This window comes from Panthera tigris, chromosome B4 (genome assembly GCF_018350195.1).
Source record: "Panthera tigris isolate Pti1 chromosome B4, P.tigris_Pti1_mat1.1, whole genome shotgun sequence".
Classification (NCBI taxonomy): domain Eukaryota; kingdom Metazoa; phylum Chordata; class Mammalia; order Carnivora; family Felidae; genus Panthera; species Panthera tigris.
Genome location: NC_056666.1, coordinates 87506773 through 87534346, shown reverse-complemented (window position 1 = coordinate 87534346; position 27574 = coordinate 87506773). Strand labels below are relative to the sequence as shown.

Genomic DNA, 27574 nt, shown 5'->3' with positions numbered 1-27574 from the left:
TTAGAAGGCGCTAGAAGGCAGATGGAATCTCCTATTTAGCTACAAGCGCAAGATTGGAACTGGAGCACCTGACATCATCTCCCCCACCTCCTGTAACATTTCTTATTCTGTGGAGTTCAGATTTTCACAGAAATGTACTGTAGACCTACCCCAGTAAGAAGCTAGCAGTCTCTCTTAGGCAAAGTCATCACATACTGGAAATAATAACACAGTGAGCCAGGACTTGAACTTGGGAGCCCAGAGCCAACATTTGCTGTCCTCTCTAAAGCCTGCCCTAGAAGACAGTCTGTGTAGGCATCACAGAGGCCACGAAGGCCTACATTTCCTTTTTTGCAAATGGGCCAGTAGGCATTCTCTTCAGCCTTGCTACTCAGAGTGCAGTCCAAGGACCCACAGCATCAGCATCACGTGGAAGTAAGCTGCAAAGGCAGCCTCCGGCCACACCCCAGAACTGAATTAGATTCTGCCTTTTAGCAGGATCCCCAGCTGATTCCTGGCACATTAACATTTAAGAAGCACTGCTCTAACATTTGTGGCGCCCAGGAGTCACAACAAATTAAAGCAAAAGGGATTTGGTTGCCTCTGTAGAGTGAAAACTGGACCACATGAATTCAGTGAGTGCCCTGAGGATCGAATTCTGGCATCTGGGACTTTCCAGACTGCTGTAAGCTTAAGATCCCCCTTGTTGTTTTCCTTAATTTGGCCTCATGAGGCACAGTGCCTTCTCTAGAATGTAAACTTCTACCCTCAAAGTGAATATGCCTTTTGAGAAAATGTTAAAAGCCAGTCCAGTATACCCCTGAGTTCTCTTCTCCTCTGTGTGGGCCGTGCACCGGGCCATTAGCTAATTGTTACCACGCAGTTAGCAGGCCGCAGAGGCCTGGTACCTGGAGGCTGCTTTTCATTTGAGCTCATTTTCCAAGGGCTCCGTCGGTAGGCGTGTGCTATTTTGTTGTTTTGTGCTGCTGGGTGTAGTCTGTTAGTCCACAGGACCAGCCCTGTGTCAGGGTGTCACAGGCCTGGGCAAACCTTTCTAAAGCTAGGAGGCTTGGCTTTCAAAGATGTGGATTTGAACAGTCTGTCGGCCTCTTAGAATCAAATTCTCTCCAGATCTGAGATGACCTAGCAGTGACTGTGTGTGATGGGACACATGGCTGCTTAAACTCTATAAACTCCTTCCTCTCCCTGACTTTCCGCTGACCTACAGCTTTTACTCAGACTTGCTTTTAGAAGATAGGAGGGAAAAAAGAGAAGGGTTGAAGGAACTGGAAGGTTGATGAAGTTGACTTGCCTGTGCCCTTAGTTCATGAGGTGTGTATACACAGGGGCTGGTTCTGCCAAATGGGGAGGGAATGGCAATGAAATCCCAGACTCTTGAGGCGCCTGGGTGGCTCAGTCGGTTGAGCATCCGACGTCAGCTCAGGTCATGGTCTCGCAGTTCGTGAGTTCGAGCCCCGCGTCGGGCTCTGTGCTAACAAACAGCTCAGAGCCTGGAGCCTGCTTCGGGTTCTGTATCTCTCTCTCTCTCTCTCTCTCTCTCTCTCTCTCTCCCCCCCCCCCCCGCTCATGCTCTGCCTCTCTTTGTCTCTCAAAAATAAATAAATGTTAAAATTTTAAAAGGAAAAAAAAAAAAATCCCAGACTCTTTTCCCGCCAAAGTTGGGTGAAAATAGAGTTGTGGCCTAACCCAAATAACTGCTTGATTTTTATTCTTACTACTTTCATCAAGGTTATTCTTTCCTTCCCAAAGAGGTTAGGTGGATATTGAAATATCCCAAGTCATTCCAGGTACTAGAGATGAGGAAAGACTTACAAGTTTGCCAAGATCCACTTCGGAGATTCAGACTTTGCATGTGTCCTTTGTAATTTAGGCTAGATTAAGGCCTCTTAAACCTGAGTGTAGTGTCTGAGCCCCATCCTTACAGGAAAGAAATCCTGCCCCTTGGGGCTCAAACAGGTAAGCCAAAATGTGATTCAAGTGAGCCCATTAAATAAAGTGTCTCCTCAGTCCTAGACAAATACAGAGTAACTACTAAAGATCCAGGGCTGGCCTTATCTCTCCAAAAGACAGAGCTAAGAAGCAGGGAAATCTGTTATTCATCTTTTTTTTTTTTAAGATTAAAAAATTTTTTTTAAACATTTTATTTAATTTTGAGAGACAGAGACAGAGCATGAGAGGGGGAGGGGCGGAGAAAGAGGGAGACAGAATCTGAAGCAGGCTCCAGGCCCTGAGCTGTCAGCACAGACCTGACGCAGGGCTCGAACCCACAAACTGAGTGAGATCATTACCTGAGCTGAAGTCAGAGGCTTCACCTACTGAGCCACCCAGGTACCCCTGTTATTCATCTTTATACATAGAGTACCTGGCACACAGCAGGCCCTTACTTGTGGAATGGGTGTGCAAAGGAAGGAAGGAAGCAAGCCTCAGGTTGCTTTTCTGGCTCGCACTGTATCTATTATAAGTATTGTTCCAGCTATGTCAGGCATTAATTTTCAATTAATTCTTCCTTGTCAACTCTTAAGCTCACCTGTTGAGTCCCATATGTCTATACAGCAAGTCTCCAAAGGAGGCTACCCATGGCCACAAAGCTGGTTGCACAACCAAGTACTTCAGAGCGCGTACCTAAAAACCCCTAGCCGAGGTGGGAGAAGAAAAGAATTCCGAAACCAATTTGTTATGGGAAATAACGTGCTCCCAATTTCTTAAGTAGGAGTATTCCCATTCTTTTCAGGTAAGAGTCTACGATCTCTCCAAATATGAGCATGGAGCAGATGATGTGCTGATCTTGGCCACCGATGGACTCTGGGATGTTTTATCAAATGAAGAAGTGGCAGAAGCCATCTCTCAGTTTCTTCCTAACTGTGATCCAGATGACCCTCACAGGTTTGTGTATTTTCATGGTTGTAGGGTTATACCTGCCGCCAGTTTTACACGGTGTGACTACAATAAATAATAATCATGCACTTTTCATCATTCATGATTTGTAGTAGAGCTGATATGGATTAGGAACCAAACTGCAAAAGGGATAGCATTTCTTATTAGAAGTACTTTCACAGCCAAGTAAAAACCCTCCTCAAGTTGAACCTAGATGCAAGTGGTATAAAGAATTTGATTTGTAAGATATTTCGACAGCATATGTTTCTCACATTCTTCCCTCATAATTCCAAAGTGGAAATAATCCAATTTGTGATCCTCCTGATGAGAGCAATACCAAATGCTCCCAGCAGTGATTTTTATCTGTTGGGAAATTATTTCTTTTGAGAAACCTTGGGGAAAGAGAGAAAGATTAAAGTAGGTTTTCCTTTGTAGCATAATGGCAATGTAAATATCCTCAACAACTCTAGGTGACCCTCAGAAATAAATAGAAATTCCTCTCAGGAGAAAGGCAGCTTTGACTTCGAACACAAGGAAAACAATTCATTGTGCGTAAAAGCCAGTAAAAACAGCAGACAGTGGAGTGGGACCTGTAAATACTTCATTCTTGAATTTATCAGTCAAAAATACAAATGAATATTTTAACATTTAAGAAAATTTTTTAAAGCACTGAAAATAGGAACACGGACCAGAGACTGTAAATTGATTGCACAGATTTTAAAAGTAAGGAAATAGAACTTCTGGAGATAACAAATATAAAAATAAGAATTACAAACTTAATGCATTAAACAGATTAGAGACAGTTGAAGAGAACACTAGTGAGCTGGAAAATGGATCTGAATAATCCATAATAGGGCTCATAGAGACAGAGAGGAGGGAAAATGTAAAATGAGATTATGAGACTAGGGTTATGACCTAAGATGCTCTCAGTAGAGTTCCGGAAGGAAATACTGTAGATGAGAAGAAAAAGAAAAAGTTCCAGAATTGTTGGATGATAATGAACCGAAGATCCAGAAAGCCCAACAAATCTCAAGCAGAAGAAATCAAAATTATAAGTAGGTATGTCATAGTGAAACTGAAGAACTTTAAACAAACAAACTACTAAAAGCAGCCAGAAAGAGAGACAAAACAGATACGTATATAAATAGCATTTAGACTGAAAGCTGACTTTTCAGAAACAACAATAGGAGCCAAAAGACAGTGAGTTATATCTTCAATTGCCTAAGAAAAGAATATTTTATTAACACGTAAGTTTTTCTTTAACATATATGAAAGAATTTTCTAATGTAGTACAAATATCATTGAAGAGGATAAGTTGAGGACATTTTCAGGCAAAACACAATGTGAGGAATTTTAACACCAACCAAACTGTGTGGAAGAAAATTCTGAAGGATATATCCAGATGGAAGATCTGAGAAGTCGAATGGATTAAGCTAGGATCTTAGTAAATTTGTAGATATATTCACTGTGCAAAACAGAAACAAGGATGTCTAATGTGTGGTAGTAAAAAATGATAGAATTAAAATGCTGAATAAAAACTGCACAATAAATTGGCAACAGGGGTAGTAATTGGCTACAGTATACTATTTGGAAAGAGGTTCTCTTATACGCATTTAGCTTTAGACTTTAAATGTGTTTTAATAGCTAAAAAGACTACAAAACAAATAGAATATATAACTTTGAGACTAATTAAGGGAGAGAAAACCTACAGGGAATCAGAAAACAAACTTCTAGATAATTTACAAATCAAAAAAATGTAATAAAAATTAGAAATAACTAGGGGTTTAAATAATGGGAAGAATACTGCATATCAAAACTTGAAAGGCTGAATCTGAGGCTTTTTTTCTTTTTTCGTCTAATCAACTATGCATAGATGAAGACTACACTCACCCCAACCTGCCAGAAGTACCCACATCCCCTCCATGTCATAAGATACCTTTTTCCAGGACTCCCTACTGTATCACAAGGAACCCCTGGCCACAAGCTGTAGATTCTTTACCACAGAGAAAGATTTTCTGAGTAGGACCTTGAGAGCTGACTTGTGTTATGGGGCTATTTCTGCCTATATTATCCACATAGACATGTACCTAAAGACTTTGTATAACTTGTAGGTGCTAGGAGCCAAAGGAGTAGAGCTATCTACTTGTAAGTCATATGTTCTTTTCCTGAGTGCAGACTATTAGTAAAAACCTGTCCTGATTTTTTTTTTAATGTTTATTTTTGTGAGAGTGATAAACAGAGTGCAAGTGGGGGAGGAGCAGAAAGAGAGGGAGACACAGAATCTGAAGCAGGTTTCAGGCTCCGAGCTGTCAGCAGAGAGCCAGATACAGGGCTCGAACTCATGAACTGTGAGATCATGATGAGCCGAAGTCAGACACTTAACTGACTGTGCCACTCAGGCACCCCAATACCTGTCCTAATTTTAAAATTTAGATCTGTGGTCCTTACTTCAACAACAGTATCTAATTTAAGAAGTGAAAGCAAACACAGAAGTAATGTAAGGAAAAGTTATAGATAAGAAAACAGAGAACAAATATATGATAAAAATAAATGATCAGTGAATTCAGTAAAGTGGCAGGATAAAAAAATCAATATACAGAAATCTGTTGAATTTCTATACAACTAACAACAAACTATCAGAAAGAGAATATGAGGAAACAGTTCCATTTACAATTGCATCAAAAAGAATAAAATACCTAGGAATAAATTTAACCAAGGATGTGAAGACCTGTACTCTGAAAACTGTAAGACGTTGAGGAAAGAAATTGAAGAAGAAAAAAAATGGAAAGATATCCCATGTTCATGGATTACAAGAATTAATATTCTTAAAATATCTACACTACCCAAAGCAATCTAGATTCGAACTCAATTAAAATACCAAAAGCAAAAAATAAATAAATAAATAAATAAATAAATAAATAAATAAATAAATAAATAAAATACTAAAAGCATTTTTCACAGAACTAGAAGAAAATAATCATAAAATTTGTATGGAACCTCAAAAGACCTGAATTGCCAAAGCAGTGTTGAGAAAGAAGAACAAAGCTGGAGGTATCACAATCCCAGATATAAGGATATACTACAAAACTGTAGTAATCAAAACAGTATTTTACTGGCACAAAAATAGACACATAGATCAAATGGAACAGAATAGAGAGTCCAGAAATAAGGCCACCTTTTAATGGTCACTTAACCTACAAAAGAGGCAAGAATATACAATGGGGACAAGAAAGTCTTCAACAAATGGTGTTGGGAAAACTGGACAGCTACATGCAAAAGAATGAAACTGGACCACTTCATACACCATACACAAAAGTAAACTAAAAGATTAAAGACCTGAAATGATAAAACTAAAAGAAAACTTAGGTCATAAACTCTTGGCCTTAGCAGTAGTTTTCTGGATGTGTTTCCCCAGGGAGGGGAAAAAAAAGCAAAAATAAATAATTGGGACTACCTCAAACTAAAAATCTTGTGCACAGGGAAGGAAACCATCAACAAAATGAGAAGGCAACCTACTGAGTGGGAGAAGATTTTTGCAGAATGTGATATATCCAATAAAGGGCAACTCAACACCCCAGGTGAGAAAAAAAAAAAAAAAAACACACACACACAAGAAATGAGCAGAGGACCTGAATAATAAACCTTTTTCCAAAGAAGACTTACAGATGGCCAACAGACATATGAAAAGATGTCCAACATCACTAATCAAGGAAATGCAAATCAACCACAATGAGATATCACCTCATACCAGTCAGAATTGCTAGTATCAGAAAGATAAATAATAAGTTTGGCAAGGATGTGGAGAAAAGGAAACCCTCGCACACTATTGGTGGGAATGTAAATTGGTGCAAATCAAAACCACAATGAGCTATCACCCTACCCTATATTTTTTTAAAATATAAAATATACCCTATTTTTTTAAATAGCTATAGGATAGCTATTTAAAAAAACAAAAACAAAAAAAAACAAAAAAAAAGAAAAACCAGAAAATAACAAGTGTTGGTGAGAATGTGGAGAAATTGGAACCCTTGTGCACTACTCTTAAGGATATAAAATGGTACAGCCGCTATGAAAAGCAATATGGTGGTTCCTCAAAAAATTAAACATAATTGGGGCACCTGGGTGGCTTGGTCCGTTAAGTGTCCTACTTCGGCTTAGGTCATGATCCTGTGGTTGTGGGTTCGAGCCGTGCATCGGGCTCTGTGCTGACAGCTCAGCAACCTGGTAGAAAAATGAGCAAGAACCACTCATGACCCAGAAGAACATTAATGGCCAGTAAATATATATATTTTTTTAAGTTTATTTATTTATTTTGAGAGAGAGAGAGCAGGAGAAGGGCAGAGAGAGAGGGAGAGAGAGAGAGAATCCCAAGCAGGCTCCACCCTGTCAGCGCAGAATCCAGCTTGGGACTTGATCCCATGAACTGCGAGATGGTGACCTGAGCTGACATCTAAGAGTCAGTCACCCACCTGACTGAGCCACCCAGGCACCTCAATAAATATATTAAAAAACACTCAACTGCAGGGGTGCCTGGGTGGCTCAATCAGTTAAGCATCCAACTCTTGGTCCAGATTGAGGTCTTGTCTCATGGTCGTGACTTCAAACCCTACGTTGGGCCCTGTGCTGGGTGTGAAGCCTGCTTAAAAAAACAAACAAGAAACAAAATAAAACACTCAAATGCAGTACGCAGAGAGGTAAAATTAAAGACGTAGAGTAACCGTAGATGGTTTTGTGAATTTGTAGACAGGACTGGTCACACTTGGCGTCCCTGGTGAAGTTGGACGTTTCTATATCCTGTGACTCGAAGTTCTCCTAGTTCTGTACCCTGGAGCAGTGGGTCTGAACGTGCGGTCCTTGGCTCACATGGCACCAGCATCCTCTGAGCACATGTTACAAATGCAATTTCTCAGGCCTCACCCCACATCTACCAAATAAAACTCCAGTGGTGGGACCCAGCAGTTGGTGTTTTAACCAACCATCTAGGTGATCTGGTGCTCTCAAAAAGAGATCCACAGAATTGTTCTTATTACAAAAGCTGCAATCAACACACATGTCACAGGATGGATAAACTAAGGACAGAATGTTTTACAGCTCAAAAAAGGGAATGCACCAAACTTGTGCTCATTAGCAGGGAAAAATCTCCAAAACATAATGTCGAGCTTAATAAGCAAGTCACAGATGAATACACATATTATGATTCTATTTACATGAAGTAGAAAACTAACAATATATCATTTAGGCATGTAGATAATAAAACTATAACAAAAAGCAAGAGAATTAACCCCAAATTCAGGATAATAGTTACTTTGGTAGGAGAGGTAGCGGGCGGCAGGGGAATGTATGTGCTTGAGGAAGGGCTAACGGGGAGCTTCTGAGATACTCCTGGTAATGTTCTCTTCCTTTAGCTAGATGGCAGGAACATGATTATGCATGTTATTTTGAAACTATATACATGTTGTAGTTAAGTATTTGTACGTCAAGTATGAGAGGCAGTATTGGGCGCCTGGGTGGCGCAGTCGGTTAAGCGTCCGACTTCAGCCAGGTCACGATCTCGCGGTCCGTGAGTTCGAGCCCCGCGTCGGGCTCTGGGCTGATGGCTCGGAGCCTGGAGCCTGTTTCCGATTCTGTGTCTCCCTCTCTCTCTGCCCCTCCCCCGTTCATGCTCTGTCTCTCTCTGTCCCAAAATAAATTTAAAAAAAAACGTTGAAAAAAAGAAAATTAAAAAAAAAAAAAAAAGTATGAGAGGCAGTATAGCCTAGTGCTTACTAGCAGGGAATCTAGTCGGACTGCCTGAGTTCAAATCCAGGTTCTGCCCCTTCTACACTTTAGAAGTGTGCCTGGAGAAGTTTCTTGACTTCTCCGTGCCTCAGATTCCTCAACTGTAAAATGGGGGTTCCAATAGTACTGACCTCATAGAGCAGTGATGTTTGTTGTGGTTTGTTGAATTTATTCTGTGTTTGATGCTGTGTTTCTATGTTTCATGTATTTCACAACAAAAAATACCCCTTGAGGAAAAAAGTGAAGCTCGACTGTCTCCCTCTTAGACTTGTTTGGTATCCATTTGTTTGGATTCTTTTATTTGAACTTAAATGTGTTTTTCTCCTGTTGAGCTTTTATCTTTAATCTGTGTTTTATAACCTGCTTGTTAGCAATATTCTCGTTGATTTTCTCTACTGTGATTGTTTTTATAAAGCTTTGCAAAGCCGGCTGACAGGTATGAGTGCAAAGGCACTGAACACTTTTCTTTTTAATCTCTCCAGGCTGGCTTGGTTTTGCTTACCAGCCCACCTCTCTCCATGGCAACAAATCTGCCCTCCAGGGAGCAGTAACCCATGGACAGTGTTGTCGCTGGGCAGGTGCACACCAGGTCAGAGCAGGCTCCTGGGTTCAGAAGAACTGCCTCCAGAAGCAGGGCTTATAGGGATTTCCGTGGAACAAACAGGGCAGGAAGGAAAAACATTTTTTTTTTTTTGTCTGCCTTTTGGGGAAGATGGCAAACCAAAGCCAAAGAGAGAATCCTGTATCAGATAGATGGATGTGTCAAAGGGAAAGTTGTAAGATGAGCACAGTTTTATTAGTAAGAGAGAGAATATCAGGCTGGAGACCATGGGCAAAGGTTTCGTCTCTGCCAGATAACTCCAATTCAGATTCATTCGTTTGGGAAATATTATTAGGGAACCTGTTTAGACCTGGCCCCTGCCCTCTGGGAGGTTAGAGTCTAGAGGGGGTTATGGAAACATAAGGAAGTTACAACATAAGTGATGAAAGAGAGGAGCCTAACCGGGAGCAAGGGATACCCAAGAAAGCCTTCCACAGGAAGGGATATCTAAATTTAAACCCGAAGAACAAATGAGTGTGAGCCGGGCAATGTAGGGCGAGGTGCAGCTGGGGAGGGAGATCATGGCATGGTCAAGGAAGCAGACAGTCAGGAGGGCTGACCGGGCTCAGTCTGTGCTGTCCACAGAGGAGGTGTGACAGGGAAAGGGGCCAGGTTATGGCCAACCTTACGAACTCACAAGATTAATGAATGTGCAAATTAGTTGTAGGAAAGGGAGCCTGTAATAATGATGGGGAATTTGTGTAATTCGTTCATCCTAGTCCATAATCAGCAAATATTCTGTGCCATCTGATGGTGAAAACCTGAGATGTGGGTTGTTGCTCTACCCCCGTGTGCTCCTTTGTAATTTAAACAATACCGGGAAATCAGAAAAACTGAATTTATTTCACACTCATGGCTTCGAAGCTGTGTAAGATATGTGTGTGACATATTTGTACACATCTGTGTGTAATTTGGGAGGTGGGCACCGTGCTCATGCCCTGTGAGTTTTTCCCTTGTGCGGCCCATGGAGAGCTCAGTCCCAAAAGCCATGACAGGGGTTCACTTTGATTGGGAGCTCTTCTGATCTTCCTGTGCAATACAAACATGAGTGAAAGCCATCCTAATAAGTTTTAGCCTAAATTATAATTTCTGTGAGGAGGGAAGACTCACTTTATAATTCCGGAGGCTCTGTGGGCTGTTCCTTGGCCAAGATTCCTTTCTCTCCAAATGCACCCCAGGACCGAAGTTTTGTCTATGTGGTCGTGGGGGAGAAAGGAGGAGGGTTCAAACCTGAGGCACTGACCAGATGAGGTCAGCCTACTGTTTGATAGAAAATGAGAGAGGAAAGGTGTACCCCCAGGGCAGGCGGCCTGAGAGGGAGGGAAGGCAACATAACAAGTGAGAAGAACCACAAAATGTTTCTTCATTTGAGGTTTTGAATGGGGCTGCTTTACTCTGGGTTCTGCTGAGTTAACACAGTTTTGTCTAGAATGTAGCACAACAGAAAGAGGCAGACCATTAGCCCTGTGACAGGCAGGACTTTGGGGGGTTGCCTTTGGATGACTTTGCTTTTAATGTTACGTGTAGGTTGTTTCCTTTGTCTTTTTCTTTTCTTCTTAGTGACTGCCAGCATTGTCTTCCTGTGATGATATCCTTTCCAACAAGGAACTTAAAATAGCATCTCCCCCCTCCACAGTACAGAGTGAGGGAAGCATAAAGATTAGGTTTGTGAATTTCTGACCCTCACACCATCCTCTCAGGCAGAGATGGAGTATAAATAAGCTGTCTCATCTTCTTGACTCTATCTTATGAAGTCCTCTTGCTGTTTTGAACTGTCTCCACAAAGGAACCGGAAAATTAAAAGGAGCCTTTATGGACAAGTCAGAAGGAGTGTGGTGGGACTCCTTCCTCCCTCAGTCCCTTCTTTCCTTCCCATCTTCCTTCCCTTTTTCTTTCCTTTTGATGGGAGTATTCCCTGAAGTACAGCAGGGCTGGCAGGTATGGGAGTCTTCGTGGGGTTATGAATTGGATCGTGTATAGGAAATCTACCAAGCTAGCACTTGAGTGGGATGGTTGGAAGTCACGAAGGTTGGGCTGCACAACCTGTAGTTCTAATACCAGTGAGATTCTCTTTTGAGGCCTACACACCCTGCACAATTTGGAGAGGGTGCTCAAAGAAAGGCCTGGAAGGGCTTTTCTGAGGCAAAATATCTAGGATTGACTTATCCCCTCTGTCAGGCTGAAGGCTTGGCGGTAGATCTCTTGCGAGGAATATTCAAAATGGAGGCATGTGTGTAAACATTCAAAAAGGATGCTTGATATTTCGTCAGAAAGTAAGAAATTGTCAGTATTACTAAGGGGTAAGGGCATGGGTAAGGCCAAGGGGAAAGAGAGCCAAAGAACAGTTAACCAAACATGAAAGCATAGTATGTAGCCATTCCAAATGCCAAAGCATAACTTTGCAAGGCTCTGCCAGTCCTCGATTGCCCAAAACCTGTCTGTGGAAATCTCATCTTTGTAACTTGGACCTAATGATCCTCAGTCTTCCTGCCATGACACTCAAGGTGCTTATTATGGGGTATTAAATCTGTAAGTACACATATAATGTAAATTCCACAGAGCATTTCCCTAATAAGAGAAGCCGTCTTGATGGTTCTCCTTCAGATGTCACTCTTCAGGTCCATGCTCTCCAAGACTCGGATCTGTGTGCCTTGATGAGGAAGAGATTAATCAGTGGGAAGTTGGTAGCAAAACACCCACCAACACTGACAGCAGTATACTGATGCAGCTCTTAAGTGCCAGTTTGTATTTCCTCGATAATACGAAATTTGTTTTGGCAAAAGACTAAAGTTCTTTTTGTGAAATCTTTCCGTGAATTAGCTGAACTAATTTCTACCAGCACCACATGGTTTTGAAAAACTATGCCTCAGATGCAAAAAGGAAGGGTTCCCTCACCACCACCACCACCCCCCCCCCCCAGCATCAATTACATGTCTTAGGAACAAATTTGTGAGTGCCTGATCTGCTGTTTGAAGACTAGATAAAATCTGCATTTTTGTTTCTTTTGCAATGTTGAGCGTATTTAGACCCATGAGAACTTGGAAGCCAGCCTGCGAGCCTGCCTCTAAACAGCACGCTGCCAGGCCCATCTTGCCTCCCTCACTGCTGTTTATGTGGCTGCTGGAGCAGAGCTGTGTGGCCACTTAGTTGGAACATCAGGGCATTTTAAAGGGCTTGCCAGGGAAGACTGAAAAGGAAATGGTCTACTGCTCCCTCTCACATTGAAATTTTGCTGTTTGGGATACAAACTAAAACAAACATGCACCACCTAAGGAACCAGGGAGGAGATGCCAGGGGCATAAGGGTGGAGAAGGCCTGACAAATGTTCTCACCCTCTCCCATGGAGGTGGGCAGCTCTCCCCAGACTGTGGCCTTGCACCTGCTGCCACATAAATCCCTAATGTACACAGTGGCCGTGTCACGGACAGTAGCCATCATTATTCCAGTGTGTCAGGGTATTCCACCTGACTGGGATCCCCATGCCCTAGGCAGGGGACAGAAGCTGTCACGAGTGGTTTCAGTGACTTCAGAGCTGGACAAGGGACACATGTGGGTCAGCTCCCAGCAGTGAGCCTAAGTCATGCCTCCTCCCGGGATGAGTTGCCTGGTTCCAAGTACAATAAGGAGCCCTCTACAAGCCACCCCTCACCCCCCCACCCACCCAGTCACCATAGATCCCTGCCAATGTTCCAAAGCTTAGGAGAGCTTTTCTACCTCTTAAATTTCAGAGGCCTGCTCAGAATGCAAAAAAGGTTCCTCCTCCTGTTCCCATCACACTCTATTACTGCTGGGCATCAGCAGATGGACGCTGCTGCCTTTTATATGCAAATATTTGGAACCCATTAATCCCCCAGTTCCTGCCACGAAAGCCCCAGATCTGTACCATCTAAATGGCAAATAGCAGTTCCCACCCAACTAGAACTATTAAAGCCTTTAAGGCACGGTTATAGCCTCAGGCCTGAAATGGACAGTATTTTTGACACCAGTGCTGATTCAAATGTGGTCTCTGTGAGAAACAGGCTCTGTAAGAAAGAGGTGGATGACTGAAGGCAAATCTCTCGGCGAAGAGAAAGGCATTTTATGTTTAATGAGAATGGTAGCTAACGTTTACTGATCTCTGACCCAAGTGACCCAAGACTGTGCTGAATGCTTTGTGGAAGGATCTCATTCATTCCTTGGAGGAGCCTTTGAGGTTTGCACTATCATCATTCCAGATTTATAAGTAAGAAAAGAGGGGCTCCAAGAGGCTAAGGAATTTTTCCAGAGTGCCCATCTGGGCGGAGGGCGGCGGGGAACCAGGATTGGACCCTAGGCAACCTGCGCCCACACCCTGAGCCCTTTGTGCGCCCTGCTGGAGAGGTGAAAGAACTAAGAAGTGCCACCGACGTGGCTGGGACAACAGAGACAATTGAGGATTTATCAGCCTCCTTCCACCCTGTTAGTGAACAGAGCTCCTGGCCTTCCCGTAGTTGTTCAGCCCTCTTCCCTTTGTTTTTTTTTCCCCTCCCCTGCTGTCCTTTCTCTGCTCCCTCCCCCTCAGAGCCTGAGGAAGCCTCTGAGCCAAGCCCTGTGCTGCCTGCCAAGTCAGCTCCCTCCCTAGCAGCCATTTCTTTGAGCAGAGCTTTGCTGATCAATATTGAAAGCTTCAGCGAGAGAAGAAAAATGTTCTCAAAATACAAAACTTGTCTCCCAGGGAGATTCTTTCTTACAGGAGAGTGAAACCTTCGAACTGCTCCAGCAGTTCTCTCCTGCAGTCTGACCAAGCATTCTGAAGAAAGGCGATGGAGAATGGCCGTTCCTCTGCTCCACGTCAGTTTCTAGATCTCCAGGCTCCTCAAGCCTGCCTCGCAGCCCCGGCCCGGGTGTACTGGAATCCACTTCCCTGTCACTGTCTTCAGCTGCACCATATTCTTTGTTGCCCTCCTGAGTACTTTGTGCTTAAATTTCATGTGTTGACTCCGTCTATGGCACGCGTATGCCCCTGTGGTCAGCCTCAGTACCAACATCTGTAGAGCTGTCCTGTTTTATTGTCTCATGTAGCCTTTTCTTTCTGAGTCCCCAACCAGGCAGCCCTTGTCAGGTTTCCCTTGGAGGAAAACCAAATGGCAGGGAGGAGACCCAGTTTTTTACCATCAGAGAAAGTTGTTTTTTCTCCTACCGCTTTTGATAAAACGCAACCTTACAAATGGTTTCATGCCCGAGGCAAGTTGGCTCTTAAATGTGGATGTCAGTATGCTCTGAAATGGCCACCAGCCTGGGTGAATACTGGAGTTGGGGCAAACAACCTCCTTCCAAGAGCTGGTTTCTGGGGTTGTGTTGAGGTGATCATTTATGAGGAAAGCGTTCTGCAGGTCACCTCATTTTACCTGAATGTCTCTCACTCCATTTCAGTAGAGTCTCCTGTAGCCTGAAGGAAATGTCAGGAAATTGGTCCTGGAGTTCAGCTGTACCATTAAGTCCCTGAATACAGCATCTAATCAGTCCCCTTCAGTTGTCCACATGGACTGCTCTTTCACAGAGGGGGATACCACACTCGCCAGAGAAGTCTGGCGAAGAGAAGTCACGTGGAGGAATCTGAGCTCCTGGCAGCAGTGTTGGAAGAAGTGATCCTAGGCATTCTCCCTAAGCCTCCCACTCAGGTTGGGGCCGTCCTTCCTTGAAACACACGGATGCGTGGGTGATGGCAAGAACCCAATGAAACTGAAGCTCTGTGAGGGTTACAGTTGGGTAGGCTCACCACACAGGATAAGTGTGAAGTTCAGCCTCACACCACTCCTGTGGTATGGGAATCCTAAAACCAAGAAATTATATGTTCTACAGCTAGAAAAACCCAGAGTGTCTCCCAGTAAAGGCAAATTCAAAGCTCTCTCTGTAACTGAGGGCACAAACAACCCTTACTGAAGAGAAACTCCTGTCTTACCTTCAAATCCACTATGAGAAAGGATAACTACATACAATGGAGCCTTCCCTTTAACTCACCAAGAAAACCCAACAGAACAGGTTGAAACTTTAAACATGTACACATAGAACCACAAGGCAAGAAAAGGTAGATGTGGAAAACAACCAGATGAACATTCACAATGGTGTAAGTATGTCACTGAAATAAAGTTACTATAGTTGGACCTTGAATAACATAGGTTTGAACTTCATGAGTCCACTTTTTCATGGATTTTTTCGACACAATACTGTAAATATGTTTCCTCTTCCTTATGATTTTTTTAAAAACATTTTCTCTAGCTTTATTGTAAGTATACAGTAATAAGTATAACATACAAAATACATGTTAACTGTTTATGTTACCAGTAAAGGTTCCAGGGAACAATAGGCTATTAATAGTTTTGGGAGGGTCAAGAGTTCTACTTGGCTTTTTGACTGTGCAGGGGTCGGTGCCCCTAACCTCTGTGTTGTTGAAGGGTTAACTGTACTGAATGGATTGAAGAGTAAACTGCTTAAAGCAGGAATTAGTGAATTTACAGAAATCACAGAGAGAGAAAAAAGAACAGGAAATAAGTAGAAATCTGGAAGGTAAAATGAAAAGGTCTAATGGTAGAAAATATAAAAAATAGAGGGCAAGCAATATTCAAAAAGCTCACAGTTGAGAATTTTCCAAAATCAAAGAAATATCTTCTCATTTCAAAGAGTAAAACAAATTTCCAGCCATGATAGAGAAAAAGGAATCCTCATTTTTCTTAGTGTAACTTCATAACATCCTAACAAAACAACAGTAAAAACTTAAAAGCTACCGAGAAGACTGTTATTTGCAAAGAAATGATACAAGACAGACTTCTCAAAAAGAGAAGCCAGAATAAATGAAATATTATCTCTAAACTGCTGAGGGGAAATAATGGTCAGTCTAGAAATCTATACCCAATAAAGCTATCATGCAAGATTAAAAGCAAAAATAAAGATTTTTGTGGTCCAAAGACTGGGTGACTGTATCCCTTACAGACCGCTGTTTACTAACAATGGACTTCAACAGAAAAAAATCAAACTCGGAAGGAATGGATTTCAAAGAGCACAGAAGTTAGTATTTTGGTTTATTTATATAACTGTAGATTATAAATGATAAAAATGACTAATAGAGGCTTAAAAATAAGACAGAATTCAACTACCAGGCAGTAACATGTTAGATGAAAGAAGACATTCTAAGATCACTTTATTTTCTGGAGGAGGACATAAATACAGATTAACCTACATATTAAAAACTTAAGCATAACTACTAAAATGATAGAAATAAACTATCACTTCTAAACCATTGAGGGAGGGAAAAGGTGTTAAAGCAATCAACCTGACAGCAAGGATGAAGAAAAACATAATAAACAGAAAATACATAGGAAGTTTTATATATATTAATACATATATATTAGCGATGGCAGAGATAAGCTCCGATGTATCAGTTTTTACAATAAGCAAATTTAGCTCGCGTTGTAATAACTGAGATTAGATTTTATTTTAATTAGCCACATGCCACTAGTGAAATACACTTTAAAATTCAAAGTTGAGAAGTCCTACTCTGCTTTGTAGATGCTATCATTGAAAAGTATCAGGGTGAGGAGGTGGCATTGAAAATGACTATGATTTCTTGCCTAAGAGACTCGGAATCACGTTAGCTAAGGATGACAGATGGGGAAGTCCCACCTTGGAAGTGAAAAGAAGTTAACATTTATTGACTGCTTCTTAAGTCTTAACTGGGGTCTACCGAGGAACTTAAGGAGCATCAGAGAGATGAATTTGTGCTGTGTATCATAGAAGCCCAGACACAGAAGTACTTGGAGCATGTAGTAGGAGTGGAAGGCCACCCCCTGCCCTCCCCAAAAAAAGAGACTTTAGGAAGACAGGAGATATCACAGGTAAAGAAGATGGTCAGCGGTGTCTGTGCTGGAGAAAGGTTGAGCTGAATGAGTACTGGGAAGAAGGTTTAGGTCCAGTTTAGTATGGTAGTGGGCCTACTGGTAAGAGATTAAGGAGGAAAAAAGAGAAGACATTGAAGAAGCAGAAATGGATTTCTCTCTCAAGAAGGTCAGCACCTAAAGGAAGACGGAATGGATGGTAAAGAGAAATTCAGGCTCAAGGGAAGTTATCTTGGAATAGGCAATCACCATTTTTAAGAATAAAACCTTAATTATCTAGAGTCCTTGGGGAAATGAGTTTCCTGGGTAACCAGCTTTTCTGAGTGACCTGATGCTGCTTTTTAAGATGCCATTGCTAATTTTGACCATTTTTTAAATACCCAGAGTCACCAGCAATAGCAATATCAGGGTGGTCTCTGGCCTTTAACTAAGGGTGATACTCCTTTGTGACTTCATTTAACCTTGTTTTGAGCTCTCTCCATCGTTGCCCCATGGCAGCAGGACCTGCCAAGGCCTCCAGGAGGATTTCCCTCTAGACTAACCACAGAGTGCCATCAAGAGTTCTTTTATCTATTTTTTGAGATCTTTGAGCATCTTTCTTTTCCTGTCAGCCACCTTTTATCATAACTTGCCATAATTTTCCATGTCTGGCATGCTCTTGAGCTAGTGTGTTCAGCTCGGACCAATGCATCTACTCTGTATTGACTCACCCAGGCTTCTTGAAAGACTAACGTTTGGCCTCTGGTCAACCAGCAGGATAGTAAACATCACTCTGATCTTTTTGGTAGCCTTTCCCCACGTGGTCGTGTCTCAGATACACAATTTAATATACAACCAAGAGTAACCTGGGGTGAGCATCTGAGAGGTTCTTCTGAATATAGCATAACCTCTGGTATGTGGATTGGGGGTATTTATTTGGCTTTTTAGCCAAAGGCCTCTCTGGACTCCTTTGAACTTTCAGAGAGGGCTAACTGGCCACATCTTCCCTCAAGAGCAACCTAAGAGATTTCTGTCTTGGGGCGCCTAGGTGGTTCAGTCAGTTAACTGTCTGACTTCACCTCAGGTCATGATCTCAGGGTTCATTCATGAGTTCAAGCCCTGCTGGAGCGCATGGAGCCTGCTTGGGATTCTTTCTCTTTCACCACCCCCCACCCCTGTCTCTGCCCCTCTCCCACTTATGCTCGCTTGCTCTAAATAAACTACAAAAAATATTTTTTTAAGAAAGGGGATTCCTGCCTCAAAGCTGATAATTTTCTCAATACAGATAGAAAAAGGTGTCTATCTTATCACCTATCACCACCTATCACCTATCACCTATCCTCCAGGAGGAAAGGTATTTTGTATTAACTAAAATAGCCTCTCCTCTGTCAGCTGTATGGTATGCTAGACCTCTCTCCGCTACCTGGGCTGCAAACACACTTGAGTCTCAAAGACTTTATTACCGGGGCGCCTGGGTGGCTCAGTCGGTTGGGCGTCCGACTTCGGCTCAGGTCATGATCTCGCGGTCCATGAGTTCGAGCCCCGTGTCGGGCTCTGTGCTGACAGCTCAGAGCCTGGAGCCTGTTTCGGATTCTGTGTCTCCCTCTCTCTCTGACCCTCCCCCGTTCATGCTCTGTCTCTCTGTCTCAAAAATAAATAAATGTTAAAAAAAAATTTAAAAGAAAGACTTTAATGACCTAAAATGACCTAAAATCTTAATCCTGAGATAATTCGCTACAGACCTTAGTCTTAAAAATTGTAATGATGGGTGAGATGGCGGTCTCTTTTAATATGAGACTCAGTAAATCCATAAGGGGTCTTAACAGAAGAAACAAAAGAGCCTTCTGGTGTTCTGAATTCCGTAAAATCACAGTCCTGAGGGCAAGGCAGAGACATTCCAAAGTAGGGAAAAGCCACTAGTAATACCAGGGTGGTCTGTTGTTAAAGGTCCACAGGCTGGTTTCCAAGAAGTCGTCCTTATAGGGTGACATTTATTATCTTGGTGATTTATCAGAGTCTGGCTTTTAGCTTTTCAGGTTCAGAACCTGGTTTAATCAACACACAAAGAACAGATTCATTGTCAGAGCTGGACTCACCCTAACCACACTCACAAGATTGATCTGGAAACCGAAATTCCAGTTGACATTTATATGGAGAAATATAACTGACTGATCTTCTCAAAGTACAATGACTAGCTCATTCTTTTCCTGTAGGCAGGCCTACACAAGGAGCCAGATCATAATCAGGCTATTTGGTGAACGTGAAATCAGAGTTAACGGTGAATCATGTTTAATGGCACAGGCTAAGAGAATAATTCATCCACACTAAATATGGTCCTACCAGCGGAACTGAATCTCTTTGAAGTCTGTCAGCTAAGACTCCCTCTGCTCTGATCAGTATTTAGATAGACACCTGCCAATGTTATGCCTTGTTTTTTTAATGCCTCAAGGCCAACCCAGGCCCACACCCACCAAAATCCCCTCCCACACTGGTCTTTAGATGTTAATACTTTCCATTGACTAATAGCATAGTCATTCTTTTTCCGTAAGTTTAAATCTCCCTGAACAGTCTTATTTTCAAATTCTAGGGGGATCCCTTGCCACGCCTATACTGATCCACACCAAGGTTTATCAGTCATTTCCCAAAAACACCTTCACATTTTTATTATATTCCTATGCCACATGTACTACTCATGTTTTTAACTCACTTTTTAAAAACCATTTCATTTGAAAAGATTGACCCCTACCAAAAATAGGAAATGACTATCCTTTGTCCTAAAAAGAATGTGGTGCAAAAAATAAACACTGAAAACAAAGCTCATATGTTTCCCATGTAATTTTTCAACTAGCCATAGTTTGCCATGCAAAGCTGTGAGCCTGAGCAGATCCATGTTAAAAGATCAACTCACACCAAACTGAGAGACTCTCTCCTTCACATAATCAAACACCTCAAAGGAGGATTCCACAGCAGAACAAATTTAGGGGATTATTTAATGTATGTGGTGCCTTGTCCATCTACCACCTAAAAGAATAACCTCACGTTAGGCATCACAATTTTGGGAAAAGATGGCCTAGACTTTTTGAGACTTTAGGGATATTTCACAACTGTTTACACAGCTGTAGTGATGCCTCCTTCCCAGCCTCACTTGACTCCAGACTCTGTCTGATGCCACACTGATTGTCTCATTCCTGCTTCTCTCTGCACAGGTACACACTGGCAGCTCAGGACCTGGTGATGCGTGCCCGCGGTGTCCTGAAGGACAGAGGATGGCGGATATCTAATGACCGGCTGGGCTCAGGAGACGACATTTCTGTATATGTCATTCCTTTAATACATGGGAACAAACTTTCATGAAAACAGCCCAGAGGGCTGGGAGGACAACAGGGGAGAAAACTGGGACATGTCTTGGCAGGGCAGAACTGGGAAGTGCCCCAGCAGAGTTCCAGGTGATGCACCCTCTTCCCAGGCCAGGTGGGGGATTTGCTGCCGAAAGGCTACTGGCTGTACTTCTGGGGGACCCTTAGATTTCAGTTTCCTCTTTAGTAACAGGTCTGGATACTCAACAAGAGCAAAACATAAAGGCTGCTACTGAGTACTGTGTTTCTTTTGGTTCCTTTAATAGGCCTCCTAGGTGGCCACTACCTAATTTTGGGCACACACATCATATTTATTTGGAGTAGCTGGGGCAGCCATTTTCAGGTGTAACTGGCAGGAGATTCTTCGGCCTATCAAGCTGCCAGCTTCTCTACGGGTTAAAAGTGCTGCATTGGAAAGTTGGGGATCATGTCTCAGAAGGTGTAAGCACCCATCTTCTAGTAAGCCTGAGATTTATTTCAGGGAATGCTATATATGTGTGTGTGTGTGTGTGTGTGTGTGTGTGTGGTGTGTGTGTCTCTCTCTTCATTCTTTCATGGTTATGGTGGGGTGAAGCAGGGATTTTTTTCTGTTTGATATTCCTTGAATCTTAATTGTTTCCCTTCCATAAAACAGGCCTGGGACTTTCCAGCTCCTTGCTGAGGAATTTGTATGTCAAAGTGCAGCCCAGGCTGTCCCCGTATCCTGTAGCCCACACCACCCAGGCAGCCTTCTGGATCAGTGCCCTGGCTGACAGAGCACTGTCTTTGTTGTGTAACAGTTTGTTCCCGGGTTGCATTTTCTCACCAAATCAGTGTGTTCTCATGAAAATATGGGTGTTTCTTTAAACCAACAGTTTCTCTGTTGTTTTCAAGGGTCCCCCTTTTGTGGCTAGAGATTTCTCTGAGAATCTAGGTTTTCATTTCTGGTCTCATCGGCCCTCCCCACCTGCTGTGCCCTGGGGACGCATGTAAAGCAGTGTTTAAGAGAGCAGTACAGGAAGCTCCATGTATCATTCAGTTCACCATACCTCATGTGATGACCATTCCTCCATTTTGGATCCAGGTTCTGTGGACTGTGACTGTTCGCAGGGCCACCCCACAACAGTAAGTATCCGCATACCGTCAAGGAGCGGCAGTCCTGCTTCCCCCTCGTCTTTGGGCAGGACCCACTCAGAATAGCCTTTTGATAAAAGCGAATTTGAATTGAGTTGACTGGTCATCCTCATGCTGTGCACCCCATTCCTTCTCCTTGGAATCACGTCCCAGCAACTAAGGACCCCAGTTCCCACAGATGCTCCACTTCTGAGTGTTCCTTACAAGAGCTGAAGAAGCAGTGGACAGCAGATCTACCTGTTGCTTCCCTGCTGGGAGGAATCACCAAGTAGTGTTCTAGAAATCACTTCTCTCTCAGGCAGACGACTGCCCTGCACTGAGGGGCTCTGTAGAGCGACGTCCCATTACTGAGTCTTCTTCCCGCACACTTCCTGTGGTATCATCACCATCTTGACAGTTCTGCGTAATGAAAACATTCTTCCCACCCCACAAAGAAAAATGTCATTGACATGATTCCCTGAACTCCTGGAGAGCCACTTCGAGTTCGCATGTTTGTTGAATCCCTTCCCCAGAGGAGAGGACAGGAACCTTTCCTCCAGGATAGTTAATCACCTTCCTGGAGTTGTAGATATTTTATTAGGAAAGGCCTAGAGCCTCTCTACTCAGGAATGAACTCATTCCACCATGTGGAAAGGATGCCCTGTCTGGCAGGTGAGGTACTATGGGAATTCACGCATCAGCTGTTCGCCAAAATGTTGCCCAGGGAGAATCGGATTACTACCTTGTCAGGGGGTCCTCTTCATCTGACAGCCTCCCTCCTCCTCCAGTAGATCTTAGCTACCCCAGATGTCTCTGTGGGGACAAGTTTGTGGTAAGCCATCTGCTTCTCTGGCAGAATGTGATGCTATGAGACAACATGCAGGTACCCTACAGCAGTGTCATCCGCTTTCTGTTCCTGCCCCGACTCAAAGTCTTGTACAAATTGGAAACAAGAAGGTTTTTTTTGTGGGACTCTGAATGGCCGACTTTGGGAAGCTGCCCTCACAGGCAGTCACCTCTTTCTCATGTTCCCATTATCTTTCATCTGTTTTCTCTCCTGGGCTTCTATGTTGGTCCGACCTTGAGCTTTTCTCGTTTTATTCGAACCACGAGAGTCTAACTTTGGGTGTAGATGTCATGACAGCCTTCTACTCAATTCACCAACTCATTTACTGCCAAGAAATGTCTCAGGAAAAATTCTAGAAACAACCCCCCCCCCCCCGACTTTTCAATTTATCCTAAAGTCTTGAGCATGTAGTCCTGCTGGTTTTAGTTAGAATGGTATCCAGGAATTCTTTTTTCATAAGCCTCTTTGGTGGAAAGATCTTAGTAAAAGCTGAAGCCCTATTTCTGTTTGGGGGATGGGAGGAAAATTACAAACGAGGTGAATAAATCATATGTGGAAAAAGTGATTTTTTAATGCCCATAGCAGATCTGCCCAGCACTGATATTGCTCTGTGAATTGAGTTTACTCTGTTTGGCCTTATTTTTCACCCAGGCCCCATGCCATCCCATCCCACAGCAGTAACTAACTGTGTCTACATAACAGGGTCAGCCCTTGGAGCATTCCTGGAAAGGTCAAAAGGCAGCACGCTCAAAATTCTGAAGAACATATTTATAAGCGGTTCTGAAATCTTGTGTATCTGACTTATAGCCAGATCTGCTTGTCCTAATAGTCTCAGAGGAAATCTTGTTTAATAAAAAGCTTTCGATTTCCTAGTCAGGCCTTTATGGTTGCCTTGGGGTGTGTGTGGCCACTTCCTCTATAATGAAAGGCTCTTTGAGTTCTAAATCTCTTTTTTGGGCTGGACCCTGCTCTTTGAATATTTGGGGACAGTCTTTTCCTGGAAGAGAACAAACTCACCCTCCATCCACACCCTGCAGCATTTTGCCAGGCAACAGCCAAACCTTTGTTCTCATGACACCTGCAGTCAGAGGTGGACTGTCTTCTGCAGTGGTTATGCTCACCTAACGGTGGTTCTCGGGTGGGAAGGGACAGGTGAAAATCGGGCGGGGCCGAGTACTCGGCTGTGTACTAGGACAAAGCCACGGAAAGTGGCCATTTCGGTTACTTCCCACAGTAAACAGCTTTGGGGAATTTGGGGTGTTTAATTTTTTAATTCTAGCAACTTCACCTCTTCAGGGCTGTGTGCTCACCTTTTTCTTACTCCTGAGTATCCATTTACTTCTTGGGAACAACTACAGTTGTAGGTAGATATTGGTGGGCGGAGATGACCGTCCCGGTACCTGAATTTGGCCTGGGATCTTGGCCATTAGGATAGGATTTTCAGTTTACCCAGAGCACTAGCATGGGAACACTTGGAAAAAGACTCCCACATCTTGAAAATTCTGACTCCCCTCTTGACTGCACCTCCTTCCTCGTCTGCCAGTCTTTTTTTTTTTTTTTTTTTTTTAACAAGGCCAAGAGTAGCCAGTGGTTTCTTTCCACCACAGTTTGAGGATCTAACCTTTCCTTAAGTGACCCCACAGCCCCACGCTCTCAGAGGGAATATGTTAAGCTTTTATGAGATTCTATTTTCAGTAAATTACTGCTTCGGGACACTTGGAGAAAGCAGTGAGAGTCATTGTCTATGCAAAGAACAACCAGGCTGACACTAAAATTTACCAGATGTAAGAAAAGAGTAAAACCGTATCTGGCCGCAGGACAGAATTTTACGTTAGAAACTTGGGTTTTTGAGGGCTTTACCATTGTGGAGAAACGCTGGGAGTCTGCATACCATAGCCCACCATGAACAGACGTTGGTTCTGTGGGTGATGTGGTGTCTGTATGCACACTGCAATATTTCAAAGGACACTACCTGAGCAGACTGACTTGCCTCTTGTGTGAGCACTGAGGCAGCTCTTCGTGAGATCCGAGTGCCCGTCTGCAGCCTACTGCTCTTTCTAATCCATGATGTTATATGTAAATAGCTTTAATTGTTCCTTAATTGCGTCTTAGATGAAGTTCTGTTCATGTAGCAACCAGGTAGACAGTGACCAAATGAGGCTGTAAAATGTGCTGTTGTTTTCTACTGTGATGTACTTGAAGGACAGCCCTGTGTCCCCCAATCTTTCAATCTTCCATCGTATTTTGTGTTTGGGGAATCCTCAGGTTATTCTCCATTTCCGTTTTGCCTCCATTTTCTTTGCTTCTTCTGGAGACCCAGGGAGGCCCACAGTGCAGATCATTTGTAAGAAATGTATCGCGGTCTGGGTTTCCAAAAATGTCGTATGTACAGTGAATGAGAGGAAATCTGCCTGAAAATGGTTTCAGAACCAAGTACCTTTATGCTTTGTGATTGTGAAACCTTGACTTTTGTAACCCGAAAAATGAACACTGTTTAGTAAAGGGGATCTATTTTGTGTGTTTTGAGACTTAGGTGCAATGTTCCCTGGACAAAGCTAAAGAAATGTATATGCTCAATGACATTTTAAAATAAAGTATTATATATATGTATATAGGATACCTTTAGAAAAAGTTTTGTGTTACTTCTTTTAACTCGCTATGAAGTTTCTTCATATCAGGTGATGGAATGAGGAGTGTCATGGCCTCGTGTGAAGTTTCGAACTATGAACAGACTCCAAAGAAAATCGAAAGGGAATGGATGCCAACACCATAAACCTTCACAGGAATAGCAGTAAAGGCTATGTATTTCAACAATGCATCTAGAAGAAGCACCTTGGATATTATTCCCAAGAATTGCTCCCAAGAGGTATTCTTTTTTCTTCTTTTTTATTGAGGTATAATTGATATACAACATTACAGTAGCTTCCAGTGTACAACATAATGATTTGATATATTTATCATATTGCAAAATGATCATCACAAAAAATCTGGTTAACATCTATCACATTCATATTAACATAACTTTTTTGTTCTTGTGATAAGAACTTTTCACTCAGAAATCTTCAAATATGCAATGAAGTATTATTGACAGTCACCATGCTGTATATTACATCTCCATGACTTACTTATTTTATAACTGCAAGTTTGTATCTTTTGACCCTCATTACCCATTTCTCCCACTCCTCACCACCTGCCTCTCCCTACCACCAATCTGTTCTCTGTGCCTGTGATTTTTTTTTTTTTTTTGGTTTTTATTTATTTTTTAGATTCTACATAGAAGTGAGATCATATGGTATTTATCTTTCTCTTATTTCACTTATCATAATGTCCTTAAGGTACATCCATGTGATCACAAATGGCAGTATTTTCATTATTATGACTGAATAATGTTGTGTGTGTGTGTGTGTGTGTGTGTGTGTGTGTGTGTGTATTTTCCTTATTCATTCATTCATTCATTCATTCATTCATTCATGGAGACTTGGTTTTTCCATATCTTGGATATAGTAAATTATGTTGTGTTGCAGTCATCATGGGGGTGCATATATCTTTTTGAGTTAGTGTTTTCATTTTCTTTGGATACATACCCAGAAGTGGAATTGCTAGGTCATATGGTAGTTCTGTTTTTAATCTTGTGATGAACCTCCATACTGTTTTCCATAGTAGCTGTGGCAATTTACAATCCCACCAACAGCACGCAGGCTCTCCTTTTCACCACGTCTTTGCCAACACTTGTTATTTCTTGTCTTTTTTATAGTAACCATTCTAATAAGTGTGAGGTGGTATCTTACGGTTTTGATTCTTTTCATGTGTCTGTTGGCCATCTGTAGGTCTTCTCTGGAAAAATGCCTATTCTGATCGTCTGCCTCTTTTTTAATTGGGTTGCTTTGGGTTTTTTACTGAATTGTAGAAGTTCCTTATATATTTTGGGTATTAAGCTCCTTTTAGATATTAACCTCTTATCAGAGAAATGATTTGCAAACATTTTCTCCTATTCAGTAGGATGGTTTTTCATTTTGTTGATGGTTTCCTTTGCTGTGCAGAGCTTTTCAGTTTGATATAATTACACTTGTTTATTTTTGTTGTGGATGTGTTATCCTTTGGTGTCAGATAAAATAAGACAAAACAAACAAAAAACACTGCCAAGATCCATATCAAGAAGCTTACTGCCTATGTTTTCTTTTAGGAGTTTTATGGTTTCGGCTTACATTCAAGTCTTTAATCCACTTTGAGTTCATTTTTGTGTACGGTGCAAATAGTGGTCCAGTTTTATTCTTTTGCATGTGGCTGTCCAGTTTTCCCAGCACCATTTTTTTGAAGAGACTGTCCTTTCCCTATTGTATATCCTTGGCTCCTTTGTCATAAATTAATTGACTACATATGTTTGGGTTTGTTTCGGGGTTCTCTCTTCCATTCCATTAATTTATGTGTCTAACAGGATAGTATTTACATAATACTATGTATTTTGATTACTCTGTATATATTTAGATTACTATAGCTTTGTAATATAGTTTGAAATCAGGGAGCATGATACCTCCAGCTTTGTTCTTTCTCAACATTGTTTTGACTGTTTGGGGTCTTTTGTGGTTCCTTACAAATTTTAGGATTGTTTGTTCATTTCTGTGGAAAATGCCATTAGAATTTTGATAGAAATTGCAATGAATCTGTACAAAGTTTTAGGTAGTATGGACATTTTAATAACACTGATTCTTCCAATCATGAACACAGTACACCTTTCCATTTCTTTGGGTCATATTCAGTTTCTTTCATCAGTGTCTTTTAATTTTCAGTATACACTCTTTTACCTCCTTGGTTAAATTTTTTGCTAGGAATCTTATTCTTTTTGACCTTGTTATAAACAGAATAGTTTTCTTAATTTCTTTTTTCTGAAAGTCTGTAATCAGTGTATAGAAATGCAAGAGATTTCTATATATTGCTTTTGTATCCTACAATTTTACTGAATTCATTTATGAGCTCTAGCAGTTTTGTGAGGGATTCTTTGGGGTTTTTAATATATAATATGTCATCTGCAAATAGTGACAGTTTTACCTTTTCCTTTATGATTTGAATGCCTTTTATTTCTTTTTCTTATTGCTCTGGCTAGGTCTTCCAATACTATGCTGAATAAAAGTTACAGGAGCACACATCACTTTCTTATTTATAATCTTAGAAGAAAAGATTTCAGCTTTTTACCATTCCG

The 27574-nt window shown here is 42.0% G+C and overlaps 1 protein-coding gene across 1 annotated transcript in view; it reads left to right on the top strand.

The window, feature by feature from the left end:
• PPM1H (protein phosphatase, Mg2+/Mn2+ dependent 1H) overlaps window positions 1-24990 on the top strand; it is a 260873-nt gene extending 235883 nt beyond the window's left edge. Inside the window, exons 9-10 of the mRNA XM_042992666.1 lie at window positions 2732-2883; window positions 20289-24990. Of these exons, the coding sequence (XP_042848600.1) occupies window positions 2732-2883; window positions 20289-20436 (300 nt within the window). The 3' untranslated portion in view covers window positions 20437-24990. The remainder of the gene's footprint in view (window positions 1-2731; window positions 2884-20288) is intronic.
• Window positions 24991-27574: the final 2584 nt, after the last annotated feature.